Below are 16307 nucleotides of genomic sequence, written 5' to 3' on the forward strand. Positions count from 1 at the left end.
AGCAGTCACCAGCCACATCGACCTGATCAGTGTTTGATTGTTGTGTCTTGTTGCTTTTCTTCTTTTGTCTCTCCTCTATCCACTCACCCCAACCGGTCGAGGCAGAAGGCCGCCCACCAAGAGCCGGGGTCTGTCGGAGGTTTCTTCCGTTAAAGGGAGTTTTTCCTCCCCACTGTCGCCAAGTGGTTGCTCAAGGGGGATTTGTTGGGTTTTCCCTATGTAATAATATTGATAACAGTAAGGTCTAGACCTTACTTTGTAAAGTGTCCTGAGATGACTTTTGTTGTGATTTGGCGCTATACAAATAAAATTTGATTTGATTTGATACAGTTTTGTGCACCAGAGAAATTCGCTGCTTCCTGATTGTGAAAACCAACTTGCTATCCAGGTGATTTCCACTTGCTATTAAAAGCTGTTTGTTGCTACTAAATTAAAGGTGTATTTATAATTGCATGTGTTGTTTTTTGCCTGTCAGTGTGTGCATGGCAGATATTTAGACACTGGAAACGAGCCTGAGAAGGAGGAGGAGTTCCTCGCCCCACCCCCTGTTGTCATCGTCATCATGGCCTCCATTCCTCTCAGGGATGCAGAGAAAGAGCAGAGGTAAGACTGAGTGTGGGAGCAGAAATAACAGGAGGAGGGGCAGAAGCAGGATTTATGAGTGTCTGAGTCAGAAGGTGAGTGAAGCTGGAGGGCAGAGATGGTGTAGGAGGAGAGGCGGGATGCGGGTGAGCAGACAGGAGTAGAGTATCACCTCACACCTACCTGAGTTCTGCACCTCATTTAAGTAGCTGTCCTCAGCCAACACCTACAGACAGAAGGAGAAATATGCATCAAGTTAGAATTTCATTAGATAATCTCAGTAGTTTGCTCATTATTTAAATAAAAAAACATGTTATTCATACAAGAGCAGGCAGACATTGAAGGCACTGTGTAATTGCAACCAAATTTAGATGACACGAGCACATGTGAACTCAGAATAATCCCACAAGCTTGATGATTCTCTGCACTGGGGGGTCTGACTCATTCTTGTACAAAGCTCTCGTATACATTTAGGTTTTATCCAAACATCATGCAGCTCCAAATTCACGAGTTCTATTACAGCCTGGGTGTAGGTATGCACTTTCTGGGTGGATTCTTCATATTCCTGAATGTTAAATACCATCATGTCAGAAAGCAGAGACCAAAGTAAAGTCTGAGATGTAAACTGAGGAGCGTTTGTATTATTGTCATACATTTGTGAATGAGTTTTTGTATTGACAGCAGGGCTCAGTAGGAACAAAGTATATATCTAGCCAGGTGTAAGAGTGTGTACAGTGTAAACATACTAGGCAGCAGATGAGATCTAACAGAGGAGTGTTTGTTTCAGTTTCAGAAATCAGGTCAACACAGTGGGGCACCTGACAGATGAGGAGAGGACACATACGTGTATGTAACACACACATGCACTGCTGTCACTGTGAAATAGCCTTAGTGAGAACACATTTCACCTTCACACAGGTGGATTAGGCTCTCTGGTTGTTCCCCTCCAATAACCCAGCACACACACACACACACACACACACACACACACACACACACACAGCAGGTCTTTACACTGACTTACCCTGGACACTTACAATAACCACTAACACCTAACCTTGACCTTAAACCAAGTCATTTCCCTAAAATCCAGCAATTTACTTTGTGGGAACCAGCATCTGATCCCCACAACGCCAGAGTCCCCACAAGTGCAGACAAACGAGGCCACAATTACAAGCCCAACATGCACACACCTCCTCCCAGGAGGCTTTGCTCAGCCTAATGATATTAGAGCAGGAACAGGTGACCTGTGGTAGTGAACACGGGTGCTGATATTTCCATTCATATCAATCACACGGCTCGATTACGGCGCTAATCGGTTACGACGCCCTCACAGCTGTGTCCACTGCATTGCCATGCAAACACACACAGACACCGTAGAGAAAGAACTGGACACAGAGACCGTGGTGTTTTTTCCTAGATGGTAAAAATGGTCTTGGCTGTTGGTCAAGTTTGAGAAATGCTTGTCTTCAGGTGACAAGCATCCCCCCCAATCTCAATCTTTTATCTGGTAGTTTCATCGTGCACGTGGAGCTCTTTGGATCTCTGTAAGGCCAGCACTGTCAGGATGGTTCACATTTGGTCAGCAACACAAATTTGCAAGTCAAAAGTTAAAATCTACACAAAAGCTGTGTGCAGTTCCACAAATAGTATCAACATTTTAGGACCAGGTAACTTTCTAATTATACTGATAGAATAATGCAATTAGAAGTACATGAACATAATTTGTAGAAGGAGACAGTGTTGATGGATCTAGACAATACAAAGCTATACAGCAATGCTGCTGTATTTACATCACTTTATTCTGACTTTGTCCTTGGCTTGCAGGGCCCAGAGTGAGCACCCTGCAGGAGGGTCCGGCCAGGTGGGGACTTAATCCTGTAACTTACTGTTTTACCATGGAGCCATCTGAAGTCTTCTGGTCTCAGAGACCTGACTAATGTTGGAGGCGATTCAGAGTATTTGCAGGTTTCACAGGACAAGCTACAGACTGATGGCTTTTGAGGGTTTGGTTCGTTCCTGTTTTTCTGTGAACATCTTGGATGTTTTGTTCTAATGTTGAAGACAAAAGAAAGTGCTGCTGCCTTCAGGTTTCTCCTGATGAAAAGGTTTGTCTAAAGAAATTGAAAAAGACAAAAGCTGAAACTCATCTGCAGTGTGCTATTTGTGCTGCATGCACGGCTGCTTCCAGTGTTACTGGGTCTAATTAAATCCTGCACATAGCTCTGCTCCTCTAATGACTTCTCCACAGGCTGCACGGCTCATACGCTGCACATTAACACAACACACATGCTGTAGTATAACATGAGAAAAAAGAAAATGAATAAATCTAATGATTACTGGATGAGCTGATTAACTGCCATTCAACTCATCTAAGAAATCTGATGTTAGGACTGAATTTGACTTCCAGCTATAACTCAGGATGCTCCGACCCACACACTCGATTCCCTAGATTTGGTCTCAGCATGTCTGAGTTGGCTGAACGGCTGACAGGCTTCAGCAGCCTGTGCAGGGTTCATTCCTACAACACCGCGGGGGCAGAAGAGCCACCGACGGGGTTCCTCTCATGATAGCTCGCCGAGGAGGATGGAGGGGTTGTGATTGAAACCATGCATGAGTGTGTGACAGCAATTTTTAGACATTGCACCTTTAATCGGCTAAAACAGATTAAAAGTGTTTGATGCGCCTTCAATGCCCGACCTCCACCCGCGCTGTTGGAAATGCATCCTGAATAAATCAAGGTTGAATTTATTGTCAAGCACGAAAACATGAATGAGCCAGTCCTGCCCTTAATTCTATACAGGATTATCAATCTAAATATCAGTTTAATTATGGACCCAATTAAGGTTTGTTTGTAAAATTGAGCACAAGTCAGCAAAGCGTGACATTCACGGGACATGGCTCTAGAAAAAAAAGAAGGCATTAAAAATAGGCCACAATGCAAAATCAACCCCATCATCACACTCTACATACCTCCGCCAACAGCGGCAGCCAGAGCCAGGCGCTTCCGATCAAGCACAACATTTCCCGGCTGGTTATAGCCATCCTTCCCGCCCGGGGTGTCCGTGTCATAGGCAGAAAACCCGCCGCTCCACTCCCATCTCTGTGTCCAACCTGTCCGTGAGGTGAACCGTTCTCCTCCGCTTGTCCCGCTGCTGGGGGAAACGTGGTGTGTGATGATGTACCCTACGTGGGAGGTTTTACGCACAGAAGACAGGGTGCGGCACTATAAACGCTTCAAGGAATGGGAAAGCACACACGGATCCACCCTGGTTGAAATAGTGTCGAGATCTGCATAAACCTGATTTCACACATACGCACGTACACGCACACTTTCTCTTTTTATGTGTCAACCGGGAGATTGGTTATTGTTGAATCGCTGATTTTGACTTTCTGTAGGTTCATCAGTTTGGTTCATGTTGTACTGTGCGGCGTAGTAGGTATGAGCACAATTATCATGTAATGAATCTGTTTTTAAGTATGGAAATGAATATCGTGCATGTTTTCGTGTTCTTCTGTTGCTCAGGAAAAATCACAGACTGAACCAAACTGTTTATACTAGAAAACAAAGTCACTGTCCACTAATTGTGCAGGGATTATGAGACAATGGCTTCCTGGTCACAGACATGTTGAGACATCTGTTTGGCTATTTTGTCTCTTTGTGGTCGTTTTGCTTCTCTTTTTGCTCAGCTTTTGTCTTTTTGTGGCACCGTTTTGCTACAGTTTGGTCATTTTGTGTCTCTCTGCCCAGTGGGCCCCTTCATAATCCTTCCAAATCCAAACTCTTCTGGGGCTTTTTGACAAATGAAACTTTGATTCGATGCTTGTTAGTTCCTCTTAGAAACGATCACGTTTATTCCAACAGGCTGCATCTTTAGCAGGCTGAATAAATAGAGAAGTTTATTTTAAACAAATACACCTGGTGGTGTAGGCAGTCAGAGCACTGGCATCATTTAGCCAAAAACACAACGCCACTAAGTTCTAGAAAATATTAATGGATAGAATGGCAACAAAAAGCAGCCTGGGAACTCGCCATCAACTGGCCTCAGTTTGAGACACAAACCACAAATTAACAAAACACAGTCGGATCAATTGTGCACAGCTTTTATTAGGCTAAAATGTAAAATGATTGATCTCTTTTTCCAAGGTTTCCTCCATTTGTTTGTGCTTACAAAAAGTTAAAATGTAATTAATGTAATGACTATTGTAATTTGACTTAACAGCCTGCTTTTAATCAGAAAGCTTAAAAATATTATAGAACCTTTCCAGACAGACCTAAATTAGAATCAGTAGACTGCATCAATCGTCAGTCAAACACTGGAGGGACAAGCCTAAGTATTTCATTATTAACTCTTCAACTAGCAGCTGCATGTCACAGAAACACAGACCACACACACAGAGGTGGAAAAAGACCATGCACCACACAGCAAACAGGGGGTGCATGTGCACAGAAGGGAAAAAGTAACAGACCGGCAGTGACTGATGTGGTTTTTCTTTTTCATTTGTAAATATGTTACAGTAAAGTGAGCTGCAAGAGGCCAAACTGTTGCATACCATGTGTCCAAGAAATGACAGTGAAAAAACACCACAAATGTTCTCTATTTGTCTTGTTTGTAAATCTGATAAAACAATCAGCTTTGTGAAGAAACATCAGAGACTGGCTGTGAGACAAAGATATTGGCTGACAGTGACAAAAATGCTTCCAAAAAAAAAACTTTTTGATATTAGATGCTGACAAAATTGTCTGAACGCTTTGCTTCTTAATGTTGTGCTTGAGGATGATCCACAAAGATGCGCTGCAGATCAGCGCTGCTACAAACAGAGCCAGCTGCCAGGACGTTTTGTCTTCACTCAGCAGTTGGACTATGCTGCTGGAGAGAAGTGGTCAGCTCAGCTTTTTCCTGCGTGTGTTTGTGTTCAGAAACTTATCAGGTCCCAGAAATGCGATCACACCAATGTGCTGTGTGGGTGTGTAGAGTAAAATCATTCTGGAAAACACAAAATTAACTGAAATAGAGCTACAGTACCCTACGCTGACTCCTTCACATACTGATTACTCTCCTCATTGGGTCTTTAAGCAAGTGGTGCTTTGAGGTAAATGCTAAGATCAACATGCAAACACCTTCACAGTAACGATGCTAACATGCCATTTACCAGGTGCTGTTTAAAGCTACAGTATATTTTTTTTGCTAATATATTTGTTTGTTAAATAAGCTCCAAAATTTAAGGTGCTGGTATTTTTTTTTTTTTGCTAATATATTTGTTTGCTAAATAAGCTCCAAAATTTAATGTGCTGGGCAGCCAGAGCCAGGCGCTTCCGATCAAGCACAACATTTCCCGGCTGGTTAGAGCCATCCTTCCCGCCCGGGGTGTCCGTGTCATAGGCAGAAAACCCGCCGCTCCACTCCCATCTCTGTGTCCAACCTGTCCGTGAGGTGAACCGTTCTCCTCCGCTTGTCCCGCTGCTGGGGGAAACGTGGTGTGTGATGATGTACCCTACGTGGGAGGTTTTACGCACAGAAGACAGGGTGCGGCACTATAAACGCTTCAAGGAATGGGAAAGCACACACGGATCCACCCTGGTTGAAATAGTGTCGAGATCTGCATAAACCTGATTTCACACATACGCACGTACACGCACACTTTCTCTTTTTATGTGTCAACCGGGAGATTGGTTATTGTTGAATCGCTGATTTTGACTTTCTGTAGGTTCATCAGTTTGGTTCATGTTGTACTGTGCGGCGTAGTAGGTATGAGCACAATTATCATGTAATGAATCTGTTTTTAAGTATGGAAATGAATATCGTGCATGTTTTCGTGTTCTTCTGTTGCTCAGGAAAAATCACAGACTGAACCAAACTGTTTATACTAGAAAACAAAGTCACTGTCCACTAATTGTGCAGGGATTATGAGACAATGGCTTCCTGGTCACAGACATGTTGAGACATCTGTTTGGCTATTTTGTCTCTTTGTGGTCGTTTTGCTTCTCTTTTTGCTCAGCTTTTGTCTTTTTGTGGCACCGTTTTGCTACAGTTTGGTCATTTTGTGTCTCTCTGCCCAGTGGGCCCCTTCATAATCCTTCCAAATCCAAACTCTTCTGGGGCTTTTTGACAAATGAAACTTTGATTCGATGCTTGTTAGTTCCTCTTAGAAACGATCACGTTTATTCCAACAGGCTGCATCTTTAGCAGGCTGAATAAATAGAGAAGTTTATTTTAAACAAATACACCTGGTGGTGTAGGCAGTCAGAGCACTGGCATCATTTAGCCAAAAACACAACGCCACTAAGTTCTAGAAAATATTAATGGATAGAATGGCAACAAAAAGCAGCCTGGGAACTCGCCATCAACTGGCCTCAGTTTGAGACACAAACCACAAATTAACAAAACACAGTCGGATCAATTGTGCACAGCTTTTATTAGGCTAAAATGTAAAATGATTGATCTCTTTTTCCAAGGTTTCCTCCATTTGTTTGTGCTTACAAAAAGTTAAAATGTAATTAATGTAATGACTATTGTAATTTGACTTAACAGCCTGCTTTTAATCAGAAAGCTTAAAAATATTATAGAACCTTTCCAGACAGACCTAAATTAGAATCAGTAGACTGCATCAATCGTCAGTCAAACACTGGAGGGACAAGCCTAAGTATTTCATTATTAACTCTTCAACTAGCAGCTGCATGTCACAGAAACACAGACCACACACACAGAGGTGGAAAAAGACCATGCACCACACAGCAAACAGGGGGTGCATGTGCACAGAAGGGAAAAAGTAACAGACCGGCAGTGACTGATGTGGTTTTTCTTTTTCATTTGTAAATATGTTACAGTAAAGTGAGCTGCAAGAGGCCAAACTGTTGCATACCATGTGTCCAAGAAATGACAGTGAAAAAACACCACAAATGTTCTCTATTTGTCTTGTTTGTAAATCTGATAAAACAATCAGCTTTGTGAAGAAACATCAGAGACTGGCTGTGAGACAAAGATATTGGCTGACGGGGACAAAAATGCTTCCAAAAAAAAAACTTTTTGATATTAGATGCTGACAAAATTGTCTGAACGCTTTGCTTCTTAATGTTGTGCTTGAGGATGATCCACAAAGATGCGCTGCAGATCAGCGCTGCTACAAACAGAGCCAGCTGCCAGGACGTTTTGTCTTCACTCAGCAGTTGGACTGTGCTGCTGGAGAGAAGTGGTCAGCTCAGAGAAATTGGCTGACAGTGACAAAAATGCTTCCAAAAAAAAAAAACTTTTTGATATTAGATGCTGACAAAATTGTCTGAATGCTTTGCTTCTTAATGTTGTGCTTGAGGCTGATCCAGAAAGAAGCGCTGCAGATCAGCGCTGCTACAAACAGAGCCAGCTGCCAGGACGTTTTGTCTTCACTCAGCAGTTGGACTATGCTGCTGGAGAGAAGTGGTCAGCTCAGCTTTTTCCTGCGTGTGTTTGTGTTCAGAAACTTATCAGGTCCCAGAAATGCGATCACACCAATGTGCTGTGTGGGTGTGTAGAGTAAAATCATTCTGGAAAACACAAAATTAACTGAAATAGAGCTACAGTACCCTACGCTGACTCCTTCACATACTGATTACTCTCCTCATTGGGTCTTTAAGCAAGTGGTGCTTTGAGGTAAATGCTAAGATCAACATGCAAACACCTTCACAGTAACGATGCTAACATGCCATTTACCAGGTGCTGTTTAAAGCTACAGTATATTTTTTTTGCTAATATATTTGTTTGTTAAATAAGCTCCAAAATTTAAGGTGCTGGTGAAGGCTCCTGTGACCCAGACTCACTGAACAGCCCTGGCAGCAGTGCAGAGCTATTAGCTTCTAAAAGGTTTTGAGCAGGACTGACCTCTCTAACCAACCAGAGATCTTCAGTTAGTTCTGCTTGATCAGTTAGCTTTGTTGCCTGCTCATTTATTGTAATTTCATAGTCTTATGCCTCTGTCAAGGGCAGGAGACGTTTCTGTTTCATACAACTTCATCGTCAAGCTAGTGAGAATCATTTTCTGTCCCTGAGCCTCTGTGATCCCCTGGAGCTGTGTGAGAGAGATTAACTAAATTTGTCAACTTCACAGAGTTTTGTTTTAACCACTGGCCCCAGGGCGGGAGATTACTGGGGAAATTCAGCCTTTTTTTTTTTTTTAGTGTCATAGTTTCCCCTGTCAACCACATCTTTGATGTTGGTGCTCAGTTGTAACAGTTTGCTCTCTTTAATCCAAATCCAATTTCTCCCATCATCACCATCATCTTTCCCTCGTCTCTTTTTCCCATTCCTTATTTTCTGTCTGTTGCATTCTGTGTGTAAACTGGTACACAAACATGCATGCACATACAGTAGAGACAGCATGGATAGCGCACACACACACACACAAAACAAGCCCATATGTGATCCTGGATGAGAGTTGGCATCACGCTGATTTTTGCAAACGGCCTGGTTGTCATGGCAACCTCTCTCCTCAGTGCCAGTATATCTCACATCCTTGACTGTTTGTGCACATGTCCAGAACAAATGGCATTAAAATTTTTTAATAAATGCAATTTTTAAAAGGAGCTTTGAACATTAACTAAAAACAGTCAATAACTAAAAACAGTCAATGCTCATTTGTACACATTGTGTGTGTGTGTGTGTGTGTGTGTGTGTGTGTGTGTGTGTGTGTTGAAGTTCTACCCAGAAGCACTTGTTCAAATCCCATTGGTTGGTAGGGAAATGGATCAGTAAAGCACCAAATCTCTCTTTTAGCGACTGATTATCAATTGCTGCTGCCCATTAACACCACTGCTTCCACACTATGGAAGCAGGAAGAAACACCAGTACTAAATCAGACTGCTGCAGAGGCGAGGAGGAGGAATGTGTCATTGGGGTCCTGAACACAGTGGTGATTGTCTGGTTTGTTTGCACTCTCACCTGTAATATTTCAACTTCCTCCTCCTCTGTTATTGAGCTGCTTGAATATGTCTGTAGAGCCTCACAGAAAACATGCTGTTTTGCATTTGAGATAAACGTCTGATCGCTGTCTGACAACGAGTGCATGGGGTTGTTGTGGCAGTTCACATCCCATGGAAACCAAAGCGAAAAGGCAATACAGCATCAATAAAAGCAAAAATGCCACAGGTGTAAGCGTAGATAGGCAAAACACAAATGGAGTGTTGATTCTGCAAGAAAAAAAAAACATCACAGCAATTTCATCACTCTGAGAAGCCAAATCCCTGCAGAGAGCTCTTGCCTCCTGCTCTGCCTTTTCTCTCATCTCACTGACAGCCGCAAAACAGAGATGGAGACATCAGAAAGATGATGGAGGATGGATGGGAAGAGAGGGGACCACGTATCAGATGAAAGGTTGGAGCTAAGAGGCCTTAAAGGAAAAGCTTGTGATGTTACAGCATCTGATCCACGACCTGACATAGAGACACTTTGTGACTTCTGTCCCACTAAAATCAGGGACTGCTCCAGCCTCAGCTCACACAATCTGTTTGAGAAAATCTGTTCTGACTCAACTTGTGTCAGTAATCAGGACTTCTCATGGGTGATAATAATGAACACAATCAACAGATTACTCTCAACAGAATAGAGATAAAACCTTTCAAGTATTCCTGTTCATTCAACAGAATAGAGATAAAACCTTTCAAGAATTCCTGTGTGTGTTCACACCTTTATTGACTTGAGGATTTTTACGCATCCAAGAGAAAATGTCTCACAACCTCGTTCCCGTTGCTGCACTATTAGCAAGATTATGCTAGCAGTTCTGTGAGGCTGCACTTGGGCACAGCGCTGCTTTGAGATAAATGCATAATAAGCTCACATTGTAAATGCAAACATGCTCTTTGGCCAACATGTTAGCATGCTAACATTTGATAACTGCTGAGTACAGTCAAAATTTGACCTGATGCTGAAGAACCAAAGTTAGAATCCATCTTGAGGGAGACATGACTGTCTGAACCAAATTTAGTTTTTATTAAAGGCTACAAATATCAACCTCGAGGTGGCTCTGGAGGAGAAATCAGAAACTTTCAGGCCTCATCACCCAACTTTCACAAAATCATTTTCAGCTCAAAATGTTTAAGTGCAGCTCATAAATTTCACGTTCTAGCTGAGTAATCACTGAGTCATTGTTATTAATCAGCGGCTTTATTAAGTCCTTAAAATACATTCAAATCAAAGAACAATGAGGCAATTTAGAAGAGACAAAGATACTCATGGGCTCTTGTATTCGGTATTACAAATGAGCTGTATTTGTGTGCACTGTCTTGTGTATGTTTGGTCAAACCCCTTTAGTTCTGGTGAAGGGAAAACTTAATTCTATAGCACACAATGATATTTCCAACTTTTCAAAAACAATTAGGTGAAGCTGCTTCCCTGTTTGAACATGCCAGCACCTCTACCGTTTCTCCCAGTTTGGGGTGGAAGAACTTGGCCTCCACAGAGCCCTGCCCCACAACACAATCTATCGAGTGCAAGCCAGGCTTCATCACCCAACATCAGTGTCCAGTCCCACTAATGCTCTTATGGCTTAAATGTGAACGAATCCCTGCAGCCAGGTTTCAAAAATGTATGAAAAAGAGCTCCAGAAGAGTGGAGGATGTTATGACAGCAGATTAATGTAGATTTCCATCAGTCATACAGTATATTGGTGTAATGTCTGGACATCCACATACTTTTGACTGTGAAAGGAATAAAAGAGAAGCATATTAATAAATACATAAAGGGGAAAAAATCCTCTAAATTAAACAAAAACACCTCCACATACCTGCTTGGTAGTTAACAGAAATATGTTATAATTCATTAGGGGCAAAGAGCGATGGAAGGAGAGTAAGAAATGAATAGGTTGAATCATCATCCCCTGGTTCCAGAGCAGAAAGCCATTTCTCAGAGAAAACATCCACAGTGGATAATGTTTTTATCCATCTGAGTCTGGTAGTGAAACTGAAATCTGATAGTGCAGCTGATTAAAGGGTGGGGAGCATCCTCTGTGGCATATTCCTCATTTAACATCAATTTAATAAACAAAACCAGTCATGTAACGTTCATGTTTATTTATTTACGAAATATTCACTGCAAATCCGTGTCTGTGGCTCTTCTTTGTTTGAGTAAAGGGCAATGTTTTTATGCTGGGTGTGTTGTGCTGAACAGAGGAAAATGTGAGATTACACTGCCACCAGCTGATGGAAAAGCATATCAGTGTTTTACTGCTTTCCACTGACAGTGATTCCTGGAAAAACAAAATGTTTACAGCACAGGTGGCTAAAATAACAACACAAAAAAGGCAGCTGGTAAGGAAACTTCATGCAATTCGCACTTCACTGAGGCTGGTTTTGCTTTATTTATGTGATTCTGAAAAGTAAGTTATCAAATAAATGTAGTAGAGTAAAAAAGTAGGTTTAATATTTGGTTCTAAAATGTGATGAAGTCTCAGTAGGAAATAAAATTTTGAATACTTATGTAAAATACAGATACATTTGTTCTTAAGTAGGGTGCTTGAATAAATGTTTAAACATAAAAATCATTACAATATTCTTGCAGGGATGAAATAGTCACAGACTGGATGTTTTGTCGCGGCAGTGCCCCCGTGTGGTCGCATAGTGTCTGTGCACCGCGGCTTTAAAGGGAGGGACCAGACATGGAGGAGCAGGTGAACGGATGGTCAAACCGAGTCAAACAGACAGAGACAGACCGCTCTGCACCGGAAAACACGAGGTATGGTTTTCAAAATAAAGCAAATGAAATCCATCTGTGAAAAGACATGGCAGTCATGATCATATAGATATTTGTGTGTAGATATTTGTTTGAATGTTTGGCTTAGTTTTTCAAAAGCTTTATTAGACCAATTGGTATTTATATGTGCATTCTGATATCTTGTCATACAGTGTTGCTTTTAAATATATGCTTTTATTGTCTTTGTTTTTGACAGTTTTTGCATGACTTTTGACTGATTTTAGTCAGTGCATTTACATTTTGTACAAAGCATCCATTAAATGGCTTTTTGTTGTCCAGAGCTCAGAGTCATTACATCCAACAAACCTTTATTTAATAACAGATTTTGGGACAGGGCGGGGTTAAATGAACTGGAACAAAAATGAAGATTCTCATATTCCCCCCCCATTTTTCAGTAAAATAGCCTAAAGAAACTGCCTTGTTTGTGAGAGTCCAGGGTCCCCTAGGAGCTTGATCCAGCTGTGGTTTAGATGAGCTACCATTTTCCTCCCTTCTGTACAAGAGAAGCTAGCCTCAACATGGTCACCAGCTTTTAATTTGAAATTCAACGCCGGAAGCCTGTATTGAACACTGCAGCGTTTCATTAGCGATCCGTGCGTCTGTCCGGTGATGGAAGCATAATTCTGCTGTAGTACGGACGCCGGCGGGAAGGACACGGACTGAACTGCTTGTTGCCGTTTATGCAAGTCTGTCTTTGTCAGGATTAACAGCCGGAACGATCATCGCACTGTGTGACTGAGGTCGTGAAGATGCTGACAGACACGGCTGTGGAGGAAGAATTTGAGATCAAGGAGGAGGAACCGTGGTACGACAAGCAAGACCTTGAACAAGGTACAGTTTTCCTTCCATTCTTTGTCTCTGAACCGTTAAAGATAAACCACATTGCCTCTTATTTTAACAGCCGGATAACAAAAAGTAGGCGCATTATAGTTGTACTATGGAGTTATTTAGCACATTTGACATGTATGTCACCCATAAGCCGCAGGCGCACAGTGGCTTAGGTGTAGGAATTTCTATGCGATTCCTCTGACCTAATTGATTATTTATAATAAGAATGTTTATGTTGTCTACAAACTGTTGTAGTGGAAAGCAAACAGCTTGGTGGGCTGCAGGAATCAGCAGGACATGCAGCAAAAGATCCATCTGAAATGAAGTCCTGACCTTGCGCATACCTTTGCACCAAATCTTATACATTTGTGTGCGTAATATTCCCTCTTAATGTTACATATTTTCATCCTCATTGTGTCATATTTAATATTTAGTTGTGATTTTATTCAGTGTCGTATGGTAAAGGAAAGAAAGACCAAATCATAAGGGGCTTGATCTTTGTCTGTATCAAATAATAGGTGCATAAGAAATAGCCTGCAGTCCATACTTATTAAAACACTAGATATTAGTTTGCACAAAAGGCGGATAAGCCCTGTGGCTCAAACCCCGCCAGCAACAACAACAAACCCTTAGGAAGCTGTTTGTACAGTAAGGTCTCCCATGTCTCCATCAGTAAGTCCTGAAGCCCTCTGTCTCTGTTGCAGACCTGCAGCTGGCAGCCGAGCTCGGAAAATCCCTCCTGGAAAGGAACAGGGAGCTGGAGCAGGGGCTGCAGCAGATGTATTCCACCAACCAGGAGCAGTTGCAGGAGATCGAGGTAAAAGAGACATTTGAATTTTGGTGTCTTCATCCAGAATTCACTAATGTCCTAAACACAGCTTTAATTACAGCAGGATATACTGTAAACAATAAGACCGGACTGGGAATAATGGTAAAGCCATCAGTGACCTCTTCACTCTTGTTGCATTACAAAGGCCTTAAATTACAGTAGCTTCAAAGAAAAATACAACATAAACCAACATACAAAGGTGTAATTTCCACTATGACGGCGACATGTCCACCTCACACTGCTACTCGACCACTACACAGCATCCTCTTACTGTCCAACTACAAATCCCAGTAGGGGGATATAGATGGAAGAACATTGTTTACTGACTTTAAAAGTTAGTGGTTGAAAATGGAAAGAGTTTTGTTTCCCAAAATATTTTATATATCAAAAGTGCCGGTTTGAAGGAACTTCTAGGTGATTGTTGTCATTGTGCAGCTTTTTACTAACATTACTATGGAAAGCAATTTAGCACAATTTACTGTTGTTGTGCGATGGTTTAGATTTATATATATGACGAAAATTACATTACAAATATATTAGAAACGCCATGAAACACAACTGTAAAAACCAGACCCAACCTGTTAAACACTGACACACTGAACCGTACTGTTTTTGTCTGTATTTTAAGCAGTCTGACCACGAGCTGTCTGGATAACTGCGTGAAGTTGTTTTTTCAGCACACTAGATGACGAAGGGTTCAAAGTGCCGTGGCTGCAACAGCTGATAAGATAACTTGTTCTTAAATAAAAATATTCCTTAAAGGAGCCACTGATTGAGCTTTTAGAGACATTTAAATGTCACTAGGAATTAAAAACATTCGATTTTTTTTATAGACCTTACTATTATTATTATCAGCAGGGAGGAAAACCTCACTTTAACGGAAGAAACCTCTGACAGACCTCAGCAATGTGCAGCATAAAACAGGAAGTGATACAATAACAACAAAATCATTTGGATAATAATCACTAAAAATGTACAGTAAACAATCAAGTATGTCAAATTACTCCACAATTTAAGTATCTAAAAATCAGCACTGAATAATAAATCAGTGGACAAAAAAAACATTAAAAGCACATCAAAAAAAGATGTGTCTCTAAACCTTTCCAGAGAGGTAAGAGCCCTCAGCTCCTCTGGAAGTATATTCCAGAACCTGGGCACAGCACTAGAAAAGGCCACATCACTTACTTTCTGTTCATCTTTTTTATTGGTCTTTTAAAAATCTGTATTTTTCATCTTCTGTAAATCACATTGTATAAAGTTCACTTTGTTTTATTTTGCTGGCCATACAATGCCAATCTTGCTAATAATAATCGTAGCAGTAGGTTAGTAGTAGAGACAACTGGATGTCTAATAATTTTAGACATCTCAGCAGCAGATGTACAACAAACTGTCCTTTCTTTCATGTCCCCACCCCTGTGGCTGTCCTCTAGTACTTGACAAAGCAGGTGGATCTGCTTAGGCAGGTCAATGACCAGCACGCTAAGGTGTACGAGCAGCTTGATGCGTCGGCCCGAGAGCTGGAGCAGAGCAACCACAAACTGGTTCTGGACAACAGGACAGCCCAGCAGAAGATCGAGGGGTGAGACAGGAGATGTGGGTTGTCTGTTCTGGAGAAGTGATTGTTGACATTAATTTATTAGCCTTTTTTTATACCAAAATATTCCCTTTAACCTGATAGAGGTTTGTTTTTCTGTACAGTCTGACAGAGATGGTGGAGCTGCTGCAGGTGCAGGTGGAGGAGCTGCAGCATCAGGTGGAAGAGCTGAAGCTGGGTCCTCTGCAGCGAGGGAGAGGATCACCTCGCAGCACTCGGAGCGTGTCCTGCCTGAAAGAGCTGCAAAACACACTCAGGTGATGATACTCCAAGTAATTAGTGCTGGAATAACCGATTAGAGAACAGTTTTGATGATTTAATTGCCATTTATCAAAATGCCGAACATTGGTTGCTTTTAATTCATTGTTTTCACATTTGCATATTTAACAGTTAGTTACTTTGAATAATCACAGATTAAGTGATACAGCTGAAAATGTCAAACATTACACAAACTGACAAGAATCCAGCAAATTTGACCACCTTTTCAGAGTCTGAGCCCAAAAAGCTAAATGGCCCTGCACATTAACAAAAGAAAGCAGACTAAAAATATCCTTGATGCATGAAACCAGGGGTTGTTTTTTTTTTTGTTTGTTTGTTTGTTTTTGCTGAAATAATTGGCTCAATAATGAATTAGTTGTTGGAATCTCTGTGTAATCCTGTTCGGACTGCTCCATCAAAACATCCAGGCCACATGGATGCAAATCTCATTGATAAACATGAGAAAAGACACTAAGCTGACCTCAAGCTGCAGGGTGGC

At 41.6% G+C, this 16307-nt stretch overlaps 2 protein-coding genes and 1 long non-coding RNA gene across 3 annotated transcripts in view; 2 read left to right on the plus strand and 1 right to left on the minus strand.

The window, feature by feature from the left end:
• LOC109962937 (neurotrypsin-like) overlaps positions 1–3896 on the minus strand; it is a 24792-nt gene extending 20896 nt beyond the window's left edge. The window contains 2 exon segments of the mRNA XM_020605110.1: positions 766–808; positions 3556–3896. Coding sequence (XP_020460766.1) covers positions 766–808; positions 3556–3654 — 142 coding nt within the window. The 5' untranslated portion in view covers positions 3655–3896.
• LOC109962996 (uncharacterized) lies at positions 296–3545 on the plus strand. Its single transcript, XR_002275345.1, has 4 exons — positions 296–388; positions 476–603; positions 1370–1428; positions 2410–3545. It is a non-coding gene; the product is annotated as an uncharacterized LOC109962996 (long non-coding RNA).
• An 8980-nt stretch (positions 3897–12876) lies between the features above and the next one.
• LOC109962962 (cerebellar degeneration-related protein 2-like) overlaps positions 12877–16307 on the plus strand; it is a 6179-nt gene continuing 2748 nt past the window's right edge. Inside the window, exons 1-4 of the mRNA XM_020605172.1 lie at positions 12877–13130; positions 13832–13944; positions 15387–15535; positions 15655–15807. Coding sequence (XP_020460828.1) covers positions 13049–13130; positions 13832–13944; positions 15387–15535; positions 15655–15807 — 497 coding nt within the window. The 5' untranslated portion in view covers positions 12877–13048. The remainder of the gene's footprint in view (positions 13131–13831; positions 13945–15386; positions 15536–15654; positions 15808–16307) is intronic.

The sequence above is a fragment of the Monopterus albus genome, unplaced genomic scaffold (assembly GCF_001952655.1).
Source record: "Monopterus albus unplaced genomic scaffold, M_albus_1.0 scaffold69.1, whole genome shotgun sequence".
NCBI classification, from domain to species: domain Eukaryota; kingdom Metazoa; phylum Chordata; class Actinopteri; order Synbranchiformes; family Synbranchidae; genus Monopterus; species Monopterus albus.